This window comes from Myxocyprinus asiaticus, chromosome 7 (assembly GCF_019703515.2).
Source record: "Myxocyprinus asiaticus isolate MX2 ecotype Aquarium Trade chromosome 7, UBuf_Myxa_2, whole genome shotgun sequence".
Classification (NCBI taxonomy): domain Eukaryota; kingdom Metazoa; phylum Chordata; class Actinopteri; order Cypriniformes; family Catostomidae; genus Myxocyprinus; species Myxocyprinus asiaticus.
In genome coordinates, this window is record NC_059350.1 from 11349720 (window position 1) to 11369150 (window position 19431).

Below are 19431 nucleotides of genomic sequence, written 5' to 3' on the forward strand. Positions count from 1 at the left end.
ACAGTGACTTTCTTACTTAATTTACTTGTTAATAATCGAAACAAGTGAAAAAATCTGCCAGTGCATAAGAAGTCATTTAAAGAGTTTAGATTACGTTACTGACCTTAAGTAATGTAATAGAATATGTTACAAATTACATTTTACTGCATGTATTATGTAATCTGTAGCGGAATAATTTTTCACATAATTTTCATTATGGGATTTTATTTTATTATGACAGGTCAACAACTACGATTCAATCAATTGCATCACAACAATCCGCTGCCAGCAGTTCAGCTCAAACCACATCGACACTTGCTTCCACAACTACAGCTGTAACTAAAGAAACCACAAATCCAAAAACTATGTCAACAATTTCACAAAGTACAACTGCAAGAGCAACAACTACAACACCTTCCACAACCGTGACAGTGCCTACTTCATCTCCAGGTAAAACAACAGCTGCAGTGACAATTCTTGCACCCACAACTGAAGCTCCCACAACAACAGTTGTAACTAAAGAAACAACAAATCCAACAACTATGTCTACAATTTCACAAAGAACAACTGCAAGTGCAACAACTACAACACCTTCCACAACCGTGACAGTGCTTCCCTCTACTACAACAGTTCCTACTGTGTCTACAGGTGTAACAACATCTTCAACAACAACCCTTGCACCCACAACTGAAACTCCCAAAACCACAGTTGTAACTCAAGAAACAACAAATTCAACAACTATGTCAACGATTTCACAAAGTACAGCTGCACCTGCAAAAACTACATCTATAACTTCCACAACAGTGCTTCCTTCTACTACAACAGTTCCTACTTCATCTCCGGGTACAACAACAGCTGCGACGACAACTCTTGCACCCACAACTGAAGCTCCCACAACAACAGTTGTAACTAAGGAAACAACAACTCCAACAACTATGTCAACAATTTCACAAAGTACAACTGCACCTGCAACAGCTACATCTACACCTTCCCCAACAACGACAGTGCCTCTTTCTACTACAACAGTTCCTACTTCTTCTCCGGGTACAACAACAGCTGCAATGACAACTCTTGCACCCACAACTGAAGCTCCCACATCAACAGTTGTAACTAAGGAAACAACAAATTCAACAACTATGTCAACAATTTCACAAAGTACAACTGCAAGTGCAACAACAACAATGCCTTCCACAACCGTGACAGTGCCTACTTCATCTCCAGGTACAACAACAGCTGCAATGACAACTCTTGCACCCACAATTGAAACTCCCACAACAACAGTTGTAACCAAAGAAACAACAAATCCAACAACTATGTTTACAATTTCACAAAGTACAACTGCAAGTGCAACAACTACAACACCTTCCACAACTGTGACAGTGCTTCCCTCTACTACAACAGTTCCTACTGTGTCTACAGGTGTAACAACATCTTCAACAACAACTCTTGCACCCACAACTGAAACTCCCGCAACAACAGCTGAAACTAAAGAAACAACAAATCCAACAACTATGTCTACAATTTCACAAAGTACAACTGCAAGTGCAACAACTACAACACCTTCCACAACAATGACAGTGCTTCCCTCTACTACAACAGTTCCTACTGTGTCTACAGGTGTAACAACATCTTCAACAACAAATGTTGCACCCACAACTGAAACTCCCACAACAACAGCTGTAACTAAAGAAACAACAATTCCAACAACAATGTCTGTAATTTCACAAAGTATAACTGCACCTGCAACAGCTACATCTACATATTCCCCAACCACAACAGTGCCTCTTTCTACTACAACAGTTCCTACTTCATCTCCGGGTACAACAACAGCTGCAATGACAACTCTTGCACCCACAACTGAAGCTCCCATAACAACAGTTGTAACTAAGGATACAACAACTCCAACAACTATGTCAACAATTTCACAAAATACAACTGCAAGTGCAACAACTACAACACCTTCCACAACCGTGACAGAGCCTACTTCATCTCCAGGTACAACAACAGCTGCAATGACAACTCTTGCACCCACAACTGAAGCTCCCACAACAAAAGTTGTAACTAAGGAAACAACAACTCCAACAACTATGTCAACAATTTCACAAAGTACAACTGCACCTGCAACAGCTACATCTACACCTTCCCCAACCACGACAGTGCCTCTTTCTACTACAACATTTCCTACTTCATCTCCGGGTGCAACAACAGCTGCAATGACAACTCTTGCACCCACAACTGAAGCTCCCACAACAACAGTTGTAACTAAGGAAACAACAAATTCAACAACTATGTCAACAATTTCACAAAGTACAACTGCAAGTGCAACAACAACAATGCCTTCCACAACCGTGACAGTGCCTACTTCATCTCCAGGTACAACAACAGCTGCAATGACAACTCTTGCACCCACAATTGAAACTCCCACAACAACAGTTGTAACCAAAGAAACAACAAATCCAACAACTATATTTACAATTTCACAAAGTACAACTGCAAGTGCAACAACTACAACACCTTCCACAACCGTGACAGTGCTTCCCTCTACTACAACAGTTCCTACTGTGTCTACAGGTGTAACAACATCTTCAACAACAACTCTTGCACCCACAACTGAAACTCCCGCAACAACAGCTGAAACTAAAGAAACAACAAATCCAACAACTATGTCTACAATTTCACAAAGTACAACTGCACCTGCAACAGCTACATCTACATATTCCCCAACCACAACAGTGCCTATTTCTACTACAACCATTCCTACTTCATCTCCGGGTACAACAACAGCTGCAACGACAACTCTTGCACCCACAACTGAAACTCCCGCAACAACAGCTGAAACTAAAGAAACAACAAATCCAACAACTATGTCTACAATTTCACAAAGTACAACTTCACCTGCAACAGCTACATCTACACCTTCCCCAGCCATGACAGTGCCTCTTTCTACTACAACAGTTCCTACTTCATCTCCGGGTACAACAACAGCTGCAATGACAACTCTTGCACCCACAACTGAAGCTCCCACAACAACAGTTGTAACTAAGGAAACAACAACTCCAACAACTATGTCAACAATTTCACAAAGTACAACTGCAAGTGCAACAACTACATCTACACCTTCCCCAACCACGACAGTGCCTACTTCATCTCCAGGTACAACAACAGCTGCAATGACAACTCTTGCACCCACAACTGAAGCTCCCACAACAACAGTTGTAACTAAGGATACAACAAATCCAACAACTATGTCAACAATTTCACAAAGTACAACTTCACCTGCAACAGCTACATCTACACCTTCCCCAGCCATGACAGTGCCTCTTTCTACTACAACAGTTCCTACTTCATCTCCGGGTACAACAACAGCTGCAATGACAACTCTTGCACCCACAACTGAAGCTCCCACAACAACAGTTGTAACTAAGGAAACAACAACTCCAACAACTATGTCAACAATTTCACAAAGTACAACTGCAAGTGCAACAACTACATCTACACCTTCCCCAACCACGACAGTGCCTACTTCATCTCCAGGTACAACAACAGCTGCAATGACAACTCTTGCACCCACAACTGAAGCTCCCACAACAACAGTTGTAACTAAGGATACAACAACTCCAACAACTATGTCAACAATTTCACAAAGTACAACTGCACCTGCAACAGCTACATCTACACCTTCCCCAGCCATGACAGTGCCTCTTTCTACTACAACAGTTCCTACTTCATCTCCGGGTACAACAACAGCTGCAATGACAACTCTTGCACCCACAACTGAAGCTCCCACAACAACAGTTGTAACTAAGGAAACAACAACTCCAACAACTATGTCAACAATTTCACAAAGTACAACTGCAAGTGCAACAACTACATCTACACCTTCCCCAACCACGACAGTGCCTACTTCATCTCCAGGTACAACAACAGCTGCAATGACAACTCTTGCACCCACAACTGAAGCTCCCACAACAACAGTTGTAACTAAGGATACAACAACTCCAACAACTATGTCAACAATTTCACAAAGTACAACTGCACCTGCAACAGCTACATCTACACATTCCCCAACCACGACAGTGCCTCTTTCTACTACAACCATTCCTACTTCATCTCCGGGTACAAGAACATCTGCAATGACAACTCTTGCACCCACAACTGAAGCTCCCACAACAACAGTTGTAACTAAGGAAACAACAGCTCCAACAGCTATGTCAACAATTTCACAAAGTACAACTGCACCTGCAACAGCTACATTTACACCTTCCCCAACCACGACAGTGCCTTTTTCTACTACAACAGTTCCTACCTCTTCTCCGGGTACAACATCAGCTGCAATGACAACTCTTGCACCCACAACTGAAGCTCCCACATCAACAGTTGTAACTAAGGAAACAACAAATCCAACAACTATGTCAACAATTTCACAAAGTACAACTGCAAGTGCAACAACTACAACACCTTCCACAACCGTGACAGAGCCTACTTCATCTCCAGGTACAACAACAGCTGCAATGACAACTCTTGCACCCACAACTGAAGCTCCCACAACAACAGTTGTAACTAAAGAAACAACAAATCCAACAACTATGTCTACAATTTCACAAAGTACAACTGCAAGTGCAACAACTACAACATCTTTCACAACCGTGACAGTGCTTCCCTCTACTACAACAGTTCCTACTGTGTCTACAGGTGTAACAACATCTTCAACAACAACTCTTGCACCCACAACTGAAACTCCCAGAACCACTGTTGTAACTCAAGAAACAACAAATCCAACAACTATGTCAACAATTTCACAAAGTACAGCTGCACCTGCAAAAGCTACATCTACAACTTCCACAACAGTGCTTCCTTCTACTACAACAGTTTCTACTTCATCTCCGGGTACAACAACAGCTGCAATGACAACTCATGCACCCACAACTGAAGCTCCCACATCAACAGTTGTAATTAGGGAAACAACAAATCCAACAACTATGTTAACAATTTCACAAAGTACAACTGCAACAGTTACATCTACACCTTCCCCAACCACGACAGTGCCTCTTTCTACTACAACAGTTCCTACTTTATCTCCGGGTACAACAACATCTGTGATGACAACTCTTGCACCAACAACTGAGGATCCCACAACAACAGTTGTAACTAAGGAAACAACAAATCCAACAACTTTGTCAACAATTTCACAAAGTACAACTGCACCTGCAACAGCTACATCTACACCTTCCTCATCCATGACAGTGCCTCTCTCTACTACAATAGTTACGACTTTGTCTGCATCTCCAGGTACAACAACAGCTCCAACCACAACTCTTGCACCCACAACAACTGAAGCTCCCACAACCACAGTTGTAACTCAAGAAAAAACAACTCCAACAACTGGATCTAAAATTTCATCAAGTGCAACTTCACCTGCAACATCTACACCTCACACAACCACAACAGTGCTTCCCTTAACTGTAACAGCTCCAATGATGACTCTTGCAATCAAAACTGAAGCTTCCACAACTACAGTTGTATCTCCAGTAACATCAACGCCAACAACTATGTCCACAATTTCACAAATTACAACTGCACTTTCAACAACTACAACTACACCTTCTAAAACCACAACAGTGCCTCCCTATACTACAGAATCTCCTACTTCACCTGTATCTCCAGGTACAACAACAGGTACAGTGACAAGTCTTACACCCACTACTGAATCTCCCACAACCACAGTTGTGACTCATGAAACCACAACTCCAACTATTATGTCTACAATTTCACAAAGTACAACTGCACCTGCAACAACACCTTCCACAACCACTATAGTGCCTTCTTCTACTCCAATAGTTCCTACTTCATCTGCATATCCAGGTATAACAACAGCTCTAATGACAACTCTTGCACCCAGAACTGAAGCTCCCACTACCACAGTAATCACTCAGGAAACCAAAACTCCAACATCTATGTCTACAATTTCACAAAGTACAACTGTACCTGCAACAACAACATCTACACCTCCCACAAACACGACAGTGCCTTTCTCTACTACAACAGTTCTTACTTTACCTGCATTTCCATTTACAACAAAAGCTCCAACGATGACTCTTCCACCCACAACTGAAGCTCCCACAACCACAATTCTAACTACAGAAAAAACAAATCCAACAACTCTGTCTACAATTTCACAAAGTACAACTGCACCTGCAACAACTACACCTTCCACAAACAGGACAGTTCCTTCTTCTACTACAACAGCTTCTACTTCATCTGCATCTCCAAGTATAACAATAGCTCCCACTATGTCAACTGCACCCACAACTGAAGCTCCCACAACCACAGTTGTGACTCATGAAACTAAAACTCCCAAAAATGTGTCTACAATTTCACAAATTGAAATTGCACCTGCAACAACTACAACAGTTCCTGTCTCTACAACATCAGCTTCTACCTCATCTGTATCTTCAGGTAGAACGAAAGCAAGTCCAAAAACAACACTTGCACCAACAACAACTGAAACTCCCACAACGACAGTCTTAACTAAAAAAATCACAACTCCATTAACCATGTCAACAATTTCACAAAGTACAACTTCACCTGCAACAAACACAACTACACATTCCACAACCATGACAGGACCTCTCACTACTACAACAGCACCTACTTCATCTGCATCTCCAGGTACAACAACTGCTCCAACCATGACACTTGCACCCATAACTATAGTTGTGGCTCAAGAAACCACAACTCTGGCTTCCACATCAGTGCTTACAACTTCAGAAATTTCTACTGCATCTGCATCAATCACAACTACACCTGCCACAACCACAACTGTACCTCCAGCTACTACATCAGCTTCAACCTCATCTGCATCACCAAGTACAATGGCAACAGCATCAGCCACAATAACTTTTGCATCCACAACAGCTATGACTCCAGAAACCAGAAGTCTTGCATCAAAAATCCCTACAACATCAGAAACTACAACTGCAACTGAAACAACCACAACTGTACTCCCTACTACTACATCAGTTTCAACATCATCTAATGCTCTGGGTACAACAACATCTCAAACCACATTTCCATTTATAACTATAACTACAGAAGCCACCACAACTCTTACTTCAACAATGATGTCTACTGCTTCAGAAAGCACAATTGCACCTGCAACAACCACAACTACACCATCTACAACCACGATATTACCTCCCACTACTACAACATCAGCTTCTAACTTTCCCTCAGTTGTCACTTCAAAAACCACGACTTTTGCTTCAACAAAAATGCCTACAACTTCAGAAAGTATGATTTCACTTGCAACAATCACATCTTTACTTCCCACTACAACTACATCTGCTTCAGCCTCATCTGCATCTCCAAGTAAAACACCAGTAGGTACATCCACAACTGTTGCTTCAACAACAATACCTCCAACATCAGGAACTATAACTGCTCCTACTACAACTGCAATAACCACAACTATGCCTTCCACTATTACAACAACAGCCTCAACCATAATTCCATTTTCAACAACAACTGCTGAAGTTGTCAAATCCACAGATGTAACTCTAGAAACTACAACATCAACAACAATGCCTTCAACTACAGAAACTCCAACTTCAAAAACCACAACTACAACTGCACCTTCCACAACTAAAACAACAGCTTCAACCATAAAGCCTCTTGCAACTACAAATACCGAAGCTCTTGAAACAACAGCTGTATCTTTATATATCACATCTTCCACAAAGATGACTAAAACTTCAGAAAATATCACTTCACTAACCACAACTGTACCTCAGATTGCAGTAACATCTGCTCAAACTTCGTCTACAGCTCCAAGTACAACCATTTCAACTCCAAGAACAATTCTTGTTATGTCTACATTATCAGAAAATACAACGGCACCTTCACCAACAATAACAAAAACTGTTGCTCCAATCATTTCAACTGCAGTGACAACATCTGGACATGCAGTAACCACAATGTCAAAAAGTTCAACTACCACTCCAACAACAGCTATTGTTTCATCCACCACACATTCAATAAAAACAACTGAATCACCAACAACCATAGCTTCATCAACAACAACAACAACAACTGCATATCCAATCATACCAACTGATGCTCAAACAACCACAGCATTTGGAAAAACTACAGCAGGACTAACAAGTACAACTGCAACTTCCACTGCAGTCTCTGCAGCTTCAACAACTTCGACTCCAGGTTCAGATTTCACAACAAGAATGGTCAAGACCACAACTTCTATTGCAACAGAAACAACTACGTCTCCAGCAACTTCTGCAATAACAACAAAAAATGAATATCCCACAACTAAAACTCCATCTCAAACCTCAGCTTTAGCTCTAGACACAAACACACCTACAGCTAAAAGTACAACTATAGCTCAAACAACTGCATTCCATTTCACTTACACAGCTCAAGCTCCAAGCCAAGTTGCACTTCATACCACAACAACTTCACCTCCAATAACCCCAAGTGTGTCTCCAGCAAACATAACTGTAGCTGTTAAAATGATGTCTACATCTTCATCTCTTGCAACTATTCATCCAAGAAGAACAGCAATAACTCTAACAAAAACAACTGAACCTCCAAACACCACAACTGCATCCACGATACCCATGATTGTAATTCCCACCATTATAAAACCAACTCAAATATCAACTACAGCTCCTAGCACAGCAACAAGCACAAATGCAGCTTTTACCAGCACAGCTCCAGCTCAGACCACACTGGCACTATCAGCTAAAACAAATTTAGGTCCAACAACCAACACCAAGTTTTGGGCAACAATGAATTCAGAAACTGCAACTGCATCAACAACCACGACTAACAGTCAAACCATCATAGCTCTTACCAGAAAAACTGAATTTCTAATACCAAAAATTACATCTCTGGCAACCTCAACTGTTCCACAAACCAGAATAACTCAGACCTCTGTAGTAGCCGCTAACACAGTTGAATTTCAAACAGAAGCAACAAATCAAACAAGCACAACTGTGGCTAAAGCTCCAACAACAATACTTGCAACATACAAATCTCAACCACAAAACTTAACCAATTTGACTGGTGCAGCTGTAGTCAAAACCAAATTAGTTTTTACATCTGCATCAACAGTCCCAAGTGAAGCTCTTGTCCTGAATGCTATCAGTACTCTCCGGAACTCCAGAGAGTCACAACTAAACAAATCTGTGAATCTGGTGAATATCACCTATCAGAGTAAGTATTCTCATCTTGAATTGGAAAGCTTTTGAAATGTTAATGTGTAAACCAGTGATAAATGCAAAAGCTGTCTATAAAACAAATGTACATTTCTTTTCCAACAGAAATCACAGAAACCTCCTATGCCCTCATCTTTACATTTAATCTGAGTAATATCAGCATTCCAGAGGACCCAGCGCTAATAAGCAACACATACCAGCAAGTGCAGTATATCATTAACAGTGCGGTAAGCATTCAAAAACAGCTGAAGAAAAGAGTTTGCGTCCAGTGCAGATTTTATCAGGGTTTGATTGTTGTTTTAATTTTCACCACCAGCTGAACACTCTTCTGAATGACCCTGGTAGTAATGTTTTGGAACCCAAGTCCTCCAACTTCATGTAAGATGCAAACTGACTTTTATCTCTGAAACATATTTATTCATAATCTTTTTTTCATACTCCATTGTTTGCCATTAAAAAACAAAAACATATATCTAAAAATAAATTTGCTTGAAAATCTAAATACATTTTATTTGCAAATATGTATTGAAGCTCTTTACAAATATTTTTTTTCTTCTGCTTTTCTTGCAGGAGCTCATCAAACCAAATTGAGGGCACTATTGAATACACCTTCCAGAATGGAGATGTTATGCAACCAATCAGTTTCCTAAATGAGCTTCGTTTTCTGATGGGTAAGCATCAATATTGTAAAGCCATTCTAATGCTTGAATATCTTGAAAGTCAAGAAACATTCTTTTTGCTCAAAATCATGACAGTCATATTGGTCTCAATTGACTTGGATTGCAGGATTGAATACTACAACGGTGTCTCCTCTAACAACAAGCAGCTCCTCTGTGAGCCCTCCAAACCTAGTGTAAGTGTTCATTTCCTATATTAAGAAATTAAATCAGATATTGAGTCATAATAGTTGTTCTAAAACAGTAAACTGTATAAAACAGAAGTGTCGCTCTTTACAGATCTGGTTCAGCAGTGGTGAAAAGCAAGCTGCTGTTTAACTCCTCATCTCCAGTCCCCAGTGAAGCTCTTGTCCTAAATGCTATCAGTACTCTCCGGAACTCCAGAGAGTCACAACTAAACAAATCTGTGAATCTGGTGAATATCACCTATCAGAGTAAGTATTCTCGTCTTGAATTGGAAAGCTTTTGAAATGTTAATGTGTAAACCAGTGATAAATGCAAAAGCTGTCTATAAAACAAATGTACATTTCTTTTCCAACAGAAATCACAGAAACCTCCTATGCCCTCATCTTTACATTTAATCTGAGTAATATCAGCATTCCAGAGGACCCAGCGCTAATAAGCAACACATACCAGCAAGTGCAGTATATCATTAACAGTGCGGTAAGCATTCAAAAACAGCTGAAGAAAAGAGTTTGCGTCCAGTGCAGATTTTATCAGGGTTTGATTGTTGTTTTAATTTTCACCACCAGCTGAACACTCTTCTGAATGACCCTGGTAGTCCCGTTTTGGACCCCAAGTCCTCCAACTTCACGTAAGATGCAAACTGAATTTCATCTCTGAACCATATTTATTCATAATCTTCATTTCAGACTCCAGGTTGAGTCATTGAAAAACGTATATCTAAACATTTATTTTCTTTAAAATCTCAGTAAAACTGTTTTTGATATATTTATTGAAGCTATTTACAAATATATTTTCTGATTTTCCTGCAGGAGCTCATCAAACCAAATTGAGGGCATCATGGAATACACCTTCCAGGATGGAGATGTTATACAACCAGTGAGCTTCCTAAATGAGCTTCGTTTACTGATGGGTATGCATTAATCTTTTTGAAGCCATTCTTATGCTTGAAATTTTTAGTCAAGAAAGCTTCTTTTTGCTTAAAATCATTACAGTCAGTTTGGTCTGATTTGATTTGATTTGGATTGCAGGATTGACTACTACAACAATGTCTCTACTAACAACAAGTAGCTCTCCTCTGAGCCCTATAGTCCTTGTGTAAGTTTGCATTTCCCATCTTAAGAAATTTCAATTAGCCATTCAATCATAATAGTTGTTCCAAATCAGTAAACTGTATTAAACAAAAGTGTCGCTCTTTACAGATCTGGTTCAGCAGTGGTGAAAAGCAAGCTGCTGTTTAACTCCTCATCTCCAGTCCCCAGTGAAGCTCTGGTTCTCAGTGCTATCAGTACACTCAGGAACTTCAGAGAGTCACAACTAAATGAATCAGTGAAGCTGGTGAATGTCACCTATGAGAGTAAGTTTGATCATTTTGATTTGGAAAGCTTTTGAAATGTTCAAGTGTAAACAACTGATAAATGTAAAACTTTGAGTGAACAAAAATGGACATTCTGATGCCAACAGAAATCTCGGAAACCTCCTATGCCCTCATCTTTACCTTTAATCTGAGTAATATCAGCATTCCAGAGGACCCAGCGCTAATAAGCAACACATACCAGCAAGTGCAGTATATCATTAACAGTGCGGTAAGCATTCAAAAACAGCTGAAGAAAAGAGTTTGCATCCAGTGCAGATTTTATCAGGGTTTGATTGTTGTTTTAATTTTCACCACCAGCTGAACACTCTTCTGAATGACCCTGGTAGTAATGTTTTGGAACCCAAGTCCTCCAACTTCATGTAAGATGCAAACTGACTTTTATCTCTGAAACATATTTATTCATAATCTTTTTTTCATACTCCATTGTTTGCCATTAAAAAACAAAAACATATATCTAAAAATAAATTTGCTTGAAAATCTAAATACATTTTATTTGCAAATATGTATTGAAGCTCTTTACAAATATTTTTTTTCTTCTGCTTTTCTTGCAGGAGCTCATCAAACCAAATTGAGGGCACTATTGAATACACCTTCCAGAATGGAGATGTTATGCAACCAATCAGTTTCCTAAATGAGCTTCGTTTTCTGATGGGTAAGCATCAATATTGTAAAGCCATTCTAATGCTTGAATATCTTGAAAGTCAAGAAACATTCTTTTTGCTCAAAATCATGACAGTCATATTGGTCTCAATTGACTTGGATTGCAGGATTGAATACTACAACGGTGTCTCCTCTAACAACAAGCAGCTCCTCTGTGAGCCCTCCAAACCTAGTGTAAGTGTTCATTTCCTATATTAAGAAATTAAATCAGATATTGAGTCATAATAGTTGTTCTAAAACAGTAAACTGTATAAAACAGAAGTGTCGCTCTTTACAGATCTGGTTCAGCAGTGGTGAAAAGCAAGCTGCTGTTTAACTCCTCATCTCCAGTCCCCAGTGAAGCTCTTGTCCTAAATGCTATCAGTACTCTCCGGAACTCCAGAGAGTCACAACTAAACAAATCTGTGAATCTGGTGAATATCACCTATCAGAGTAAGTATTCTCGTCTTGAATTGGAAAGCTTTTGAAATGTTAATGTGTAAACCAGTGATAAATGCAAAAGCTGTCTATAAAACAAATGTACATTTCTTTTCCAACAGAAATCACAGAAACCTCCTATGCCCTCATCTTTACATTTAATCTGAGTAATATCAGCATTCCAGAGGACCCAGCGCTAATAAGCAACACATACCAGCAAGTGCAGTATATCATTAACAGTGCGGTAAGCATTCAAAAACAGCTGAAGAAAAGAGTTTGCGTCCAGTGCAGATTTTATCAGGGTTTGATTGTTGTTTTAATTTTCACCACCAGCTGAACACTCTTCTGAATGACCCTGGTAGTCCCGTTTTGGACCCCAAGTCCTCCAACTTCACGTAAGATGCAAACTGAATTTCATCTCTGAACCATATTTATTCATAATCTTCATTTCAGACTCCAGGTTGAGTCATTGAAAAACGTATATCTAAACATTTATTTTCTTTAAAATCTCAGTAAAACTGTTTTTGATATATTTATTGAAGCTATTTACAAATATATTTTCTGATTTTCCTGCAGGAGCTCATCAAACCAAATTGAGGGCATCATGGAATACACCTTCCAGGATGGAGATGTTATACAACCAGTGAGCTTCCTAAATGAGCTTCGTTTACTGATGGGTATGCATTAATCTTTTTGAAGCCATTCTTATGCTTGAAATTTTTAGTCAAGAAAGCTTCTTTTTGCTTAAAATCATTACAGTCAGTTTGGTCTGATTTGATTTGATTTGGATTGCAGGATTGACTACTACAACAATGTCTCTACTAACAACAAGTAGCTCTCCTCTGAGCCCTATAGTCCTTGTGTAAGTTTGCATTTCCCATCTTAAGAAATTTCAATTAGCCATTCAATCATAATAGTTGTTCCAAATCAGTAAACTGTATTAAACAAAAGTGTCGCTCTTTACAGATCTGGTTCAGCAGTGGTGAAAAGCAAGCTGCTGTTTAACTCCTCATCTCCAGTCCCCAGTGAAGCTCTGGTTCTCAGTGCTATCAGTACACTCAGGAACTCCAGAGAGTCACAACTAAATGAATCAGTGAAGCTGGTGAATGTCACCTATGAGAGTAAGTTTGATCATTTTGATTTGGAAAGCTTTTGAAATGTTCAAGTGTAAACAACTGATAAATGTAAAACTTTGAGTGAACAAAAATGGACATTCTGATGCCAACAGAAATCTCGGAAACCTCCTATGCCCTCATCTTTACCTTTAATCTGAGTAATATCAGCATTCCAGAGGACCCAGCGCTAATAAGCAACACATACCAGCAAGTGCAGTATATCATTAACAGTGCGGTAAGCATTCAAAAACAGCTGAAGAAACGAGTTTGCGTCCAGTGCAGATTTTATCAGGGTTTGATTGTTGTTTTAATTTTCACCACCAGCTGAACACTCTTCTGAATGACCCTGGTAGTAATGTTTTGGAACCCAAGTCCTCCAACTTCATGTAAGATGCAAACTGACTTTTATCTCTGAAACATATTTATTCATAATCTTTTTTTCATACTCCATTGTTTGCCATTAAAAAACAAAAACATATATCTAAAAATAAATTTGCTTGAAAATCTAAATACATTTTATTTGCAAATATGTATTGAAGCTCTTTACAAATATTTTTTTTCTTCTGCTTTTCTTGCAGGAGCTCATCAAACCAAATTGAGGGCACTATTGAATACACCTTCCAGAATGGAGATGTTATGCAACCAATCAGTTTCCTAAATGAGCTTCGTTTTCTGATGGGTAAGCATCAATATTGTAAAGCCATTCTAATGCTTGAATATCTTGAAAGTCAAGAAACATTCTTTTTGCTCAAAATCATGACAGTCATATTGGTCTCAATTGACTTGGATTGCAGGATTGAATACTACAACGGTGTCTCCTCTAACAACAAGCAGCTCCTCTGTGAGCCCTCCAAACCTAGTGTAAGTGTTCATTTCCTATATTAAGAAATTAAATCAGATATTGAGTCATAATAGTTGTTCTAAAACAGTGAACTGTATAAAACAGAAGTGTCGCTCTTTACAGATCTGGTTCAGCAGTGGTGAAAAGCAAGCTGCTGTTTAACTCCTCATCTCCAGTCCTCAGTGAAACTCTGGTCCTCAGTGCTATCAGTACTCTCCGGAACTCCAGAGAGTCACAACTAAATGAATCATTAAAGCTGGTGAATGTCACCTATGAGAGTAAGTTTTATCATCTTAAATTTAAATGTTTTAAAATGTTTAAGGGTAAACCAGTGATAAATGCCAGATTTTAAGTGATTAAAACTGACATTTTTATGCCAACAGAAATCTCAGAATCCTCCTATGCCATCATCCTTACATTTAATCTGAGTAAAATTAGCATGTCAGAGGAACCAGCACTAAGAAACGACACGTACAAGCAATTGCAGGATATAGTCAATAATGCTGTAAGCATTGTGAAGTAGCCCAAGAAATTAGTTTGGGTCCAATACAAATCAAATTTTTTTTTTTTTAATGGTTTGGTTTTTTCACTTGCAGCTGAACACTCTTTTGAATGAGCCTGGCAGTCAGGCTTTCAAACTCAAGTCCTCCGAATTCATGTAAGATGCAAACTGACTTTATATATATATAAATATACAAATGTACAAAACAAAGCAAATTTATGTTTTATGTTCTAACTTAAATGCTAGAAAAAAGTATATATATAAATATATATAATTATTTATAGCATTTAAGCTCATCAGAACAATTCAACATAAAACATATATTTTCTTTGTTTTGTAAATATGGAATGAAGTATGATAACAGATATCTTCTTTGTTTTAACTGTAGGAGCACATTAAATCAGATTGAGGGCACTATGTTATACAGCTTCCAGGATGGAGATGTTATACAACCAGTCAGCTTCCTAAATGAGCTTCGTTTACAGACAGGTGTGTACAATCAAACATAACATTTTCCATCATGTCATATTTTAAATGTCTACTCCACAAACATCAAATATTTACAAAATGATTATTCTTTCATCTTAACTTTACGTTACAGGCCTAACCACAACCAAAACTCCGACGACATACACAACTTCCCCACCGACTGTGTAAGGCTGATGAATTAAGTATAATTTTGTAAAAGGCAAACGTTTACATTTTCTGTCCCTACATTCCACATAATTTCCCTCTTTTGCAGGGTTGGGAAGGCGATTATTTACATTCGCCTTGTGTTCATCACGCTGGGTCCCATACCAAGTGAGAGTAAAGTTCTAGAGTTGGCCAACTCTCTACTCGACTCACGTCTCAGAACTAAACGTTCTGTCCCAACACAAACCCTGAGTGATCCTGTGAGCTTTGCGAGTGTCACCTATCAGAGTGAGTCTAACACTTCATTTCGGGCTCCCTATTATAAATATACCACTCACACAGACCACACAACTAATTCTTGCTTCATATACTTTAAAAGGAATTTCTGACAACTCCTATGCTCTCAACTTTGGATTTAAAATCAACAATGTCACCATGACTGAGAAACTTGAACTCAGAGATGACACCTACACAATAATTCAAAACTCCATTAATAAATTGGTGAGTTTGAGATACTTTAATAATGTGCTCATTTTCAGCAGCTTTCTGTGAAATTGAAATTGTCTTATTTTAATCACATTAGACTCAACGTTTTAATACTCTATATTAATCTCTGTATTAATTATTAAATTCTTCAGCTGAACCAGATCCTAAGTTCCCCCTCAGCTACTCCGTTTGTGTTCAAACAAGCTAATTTCAAGTAAGTTGTTACTCTGTACCATGTACTTTGTTTCAAGAACAAATTTCCATTTCCAATGATTTTAAAAGGAGCATTATAGGATAATTTCAGTTATTTGTGTTTCTTATTGTACATTATATTCTCCTCTAAGGGGCAATTCCACTGTGATTGAGGCCAGTGTACAGTATGTTTTCTCAGAAAGTGACATCCAAACACCCAGCATCTTTCTCCAGGAACTTCTCAAAGTTAATGGTGTTACCACACCTGCACCTGCTGTAACTTCTCCACCTACTGTGTAAGACTAATGATTCAAGTATATTTTTGTGAAAGGCAATAGTATTCATCATTTGTTTCTAAATGTCTCTTATTTACCCACTTTTGCAGGGTTGGGAAGGTGATTATTTACATTCGCCTCGTGTTCATCACACTGGGTCCCATACCAAGTGAGAGTAAAGTTCTAGAGTTGGCTAACTCTCTACTCGACTCACGTCTCAGAACTAAACGTTCTGTCCCAACACAAACCCTGAGTGATCCTGTGAGCTTTGTGAATGTCACCTTTCAGAGTGAGTTTTACTCTTCACTTCGGACTCCATGATACTGTACTACTCACATATGTACACACAACTAATTCTTGTTTTATATACTTTTTTAAGGAATTTCTGATAACTCCTATGCTCTCGTCTTTGGATTTGAAATCAACAATGTCACCATGAATGAGACACTTGAACTCAGAAATGAAACCTATAAATTAATTCAAAACTCCATTAATAAATTGGTGAGTTTGAGACACTTAAAAAAGTGCTCATTTTCAGCAGCTTGCAAATATAAATTGGCTTATTTTAATCACATTAGCCTCAACATATTAATACTCTATATTAATCTTTATATTAATTGTGAAATTCTTCAGCTAAACCAGATCCTAAGTTCCCCGACAGCTACTCCGTTTGTGTTCAATCAAGCCAGTTTTACGTAAGATGTGACTCAGTACCTTTTGCTTTATTTCAAGCAGAAATATCCAATGATTTTAAAAGGATAATTTCAGGTATTTACTTGTGTTTCTTATTGTACATTTTATTCTCCTCTTAGGGGTAATTCCACTGTGATTCAGGCCAATATACAGTATGTTTTCTCAGAAAGTGACATCAAGAATCCCAGCATCTTTCTCCTGGAACTTCTCAAAGTTAATGGTGTTACCACACCTGCACCTGCTGTAACTCCCAACACTACAGTCCCCAACAATGGTACTAGTGCAGCATGGGTTGTGGCTATCATCGTCCCTTGTGCTATCATCATTATGCTGGTACCTTGCTGGATTCTCCTTTGTGTAAGTATCATGATGATTGACTGTAAATGTGTATTGGTTATGAAGTGAGTAATGACAGCGGAAATGTGTTATACTAATGATTTAGATCTGCTTTTTAAATGTTGTTTACAATTTTTAAGTACAGGTTACCTTGTATAAAGTTCCATTCAGGACATTGACACTCACATTATCTGTTCTATCTTTAGTGTTTGCTCTGTGGTTGCTGTGCAGCAGTCAGAAGACGCTGGCACAGAAGACGGTCATACAATGTACAGTACACCTCTCGAAACAGCCTCTTCTAGAGAATTCAGAGATACTCAATGAGAAAAACTAAAATGGGCAATATGCAATGATATGGGTTGATTTTAATTTTCTTTATTCATTAATGCCAAAGTTGGATATTAGCAATTGAATAGTTCCTTTATATTATATATATCATGATGAATTTACTATGTTGATGCTTCTTTTATAAATTATTTATTTTATTGTACCTGTGTTGCTGGACATACAAGATCTGCATACAAAATATGTTTTCAAGCTTTCTCTGTAGAATACTTTACCATGATTTTTAATATACATATTTATTTGTTTTTATAATTATTATTTAGAATAATATAAAAATATTATATTCATTTATTTGACATGAAACAAGTCATGAAAGGGACAATGGCAGAATATTTTAGTTACAGTTTTTATTTATTTAAACTTAATGCACTTTATCTATATACTGTGCACCTGCAGCAAATATATGTTCTACAAGTTATAAACAAACATTTTTAACTGTAAAAACTTCAATAATAATAAAAAAATGTATTAATATTATTAATAAAAAAGAATGTTTATGTCGTTATTCTGTTTCTCAATGTAATTTGAAGATGAAGGTTAATGGTTATAGGCCTTAGACTATTCACATCAAAGCAGTTTATACTGTAAATCTGACCCATTGGATCTGACACAGTTACTTTAACTAAAGATGAAAACTAAAGATGAGAGAAGTTTTGAGTAGGAATTATAAACAACTGAAATTATAAAGGGTGACATATCAGGTTTGGTGTCTTTTTTTTTATCCAAAATGTGGACAAAAGGGCTTTTTTAGACTTAAAAATTCAAAGCTTCAAGATCAACTATCATTAAAAAAGTCAGGTGAATATATAAAGTATGACAGGCCAATTATATGCTGTGCTTATGTTTTTGTCATTTCATTGGTCTAAGTCTATGAGAGTATGCGTCACTTTGAATACCCGCTGAGTACGTTATACCTATGACAGCCCTGTTACAACAAAAGTTTCAAACAACCTTTTATATAATTGAATTGTGTGTGTGTGTATATATATATATATATATATATATATATATATATATATATATATATATATATATATATATATATATATACTGATCAGCCACAACATTAAAACCACCTGCCTAATATTGTGTAGGTCCCCCTCATGCCTCCAAAACAGCGCAAACCCACACCTCAGAATAGCATTCTTCTTACCACAATTATACGGTTATTTGAGTCACCATAGACTTTGTCAGTTCGAACCAGTCTGGCCATTCTCTGTTGACCTCTCTCATCAACAAGGCATTTCAGTCCACAGAACTGCAGCTCACTGGATGTTTTTTGTTTTGGCACCATTCGGAATAAATTCTAGAGACTATTGTTCGTGAAAATCCCAGGAGATCAGTAGTTACAGAAATACTCCAACCAGCCCGCCTGACACCAACAATCATGCCATGGTCCAAATCACTGAGATCACATTTTTCCCCATTGTAATGGTTGATGTGAACATTAACTGAAGCTCCTGACCCATATCTGAATTATTTTATGCAC

The 19431-nt window shown here is 38.1% G+C and overlaps 1 protein-coding gene across 1 annotated transcript; it reads left to right on the forward strand.

The window, feature by feature from the left end:
• Positions 1-1889: 1889 nt before the first annotated feature.
• Positions 1890-18350, forward strand: LOC127444301 (uncharacterized). Its single transcript, XM_051703572.1, has 50 exons — positions 1890-1974; positions 3024-3132; positions 3265-3333; positions 3646-3714; positions 4744-4866; positions 4993-5061; positions 5194-5268; positions 5644-5655; positions 6121-6249; positions 6649-6956; positions 7330-7809; positions 9064-9207; positions 9315-9436; positions 9526-9587; positions 9780-9880; positions 9996-10062; positions 10166-10320; positions 10428-10549; positions 10639-10700; positions 10882-10982; positions 11101-11167; positions 11272-11426; positions 11534-11655; positions 11745-11806; positions 11999-12099; positions 12215-12281; positions 12385-12539; positions 12647-12768; positions 12858-12919; positions 13101-13201; positions 13320-13386; positions 13491-13645; positions 13753-13874; positions 13964-14025; positions 14218-14318; positions 14434-14500; positions 14604-14758; positions 14864-14985; positions 15077-15138; positions 15371-15471; positions 15584-15635; positions 15725-15903; positions 15995-16116; positions 16254-16315; positions 16446-16589; positions 16679-16857; positions 16948-17069; positions 17202-17263; positions 17381-17618; positions 17804-18350. Exons 1-50 carry the CDS (start codon positions 1890-1892, stop codon positions 17897-17899), a joined length of 5748 nt encoding a protein of 1915 aa, XP_051559532.1. The 3' UTR covers positions 17900-18350.
• Positions 18351-19431: the final 1081 nt, after the last annotated feature.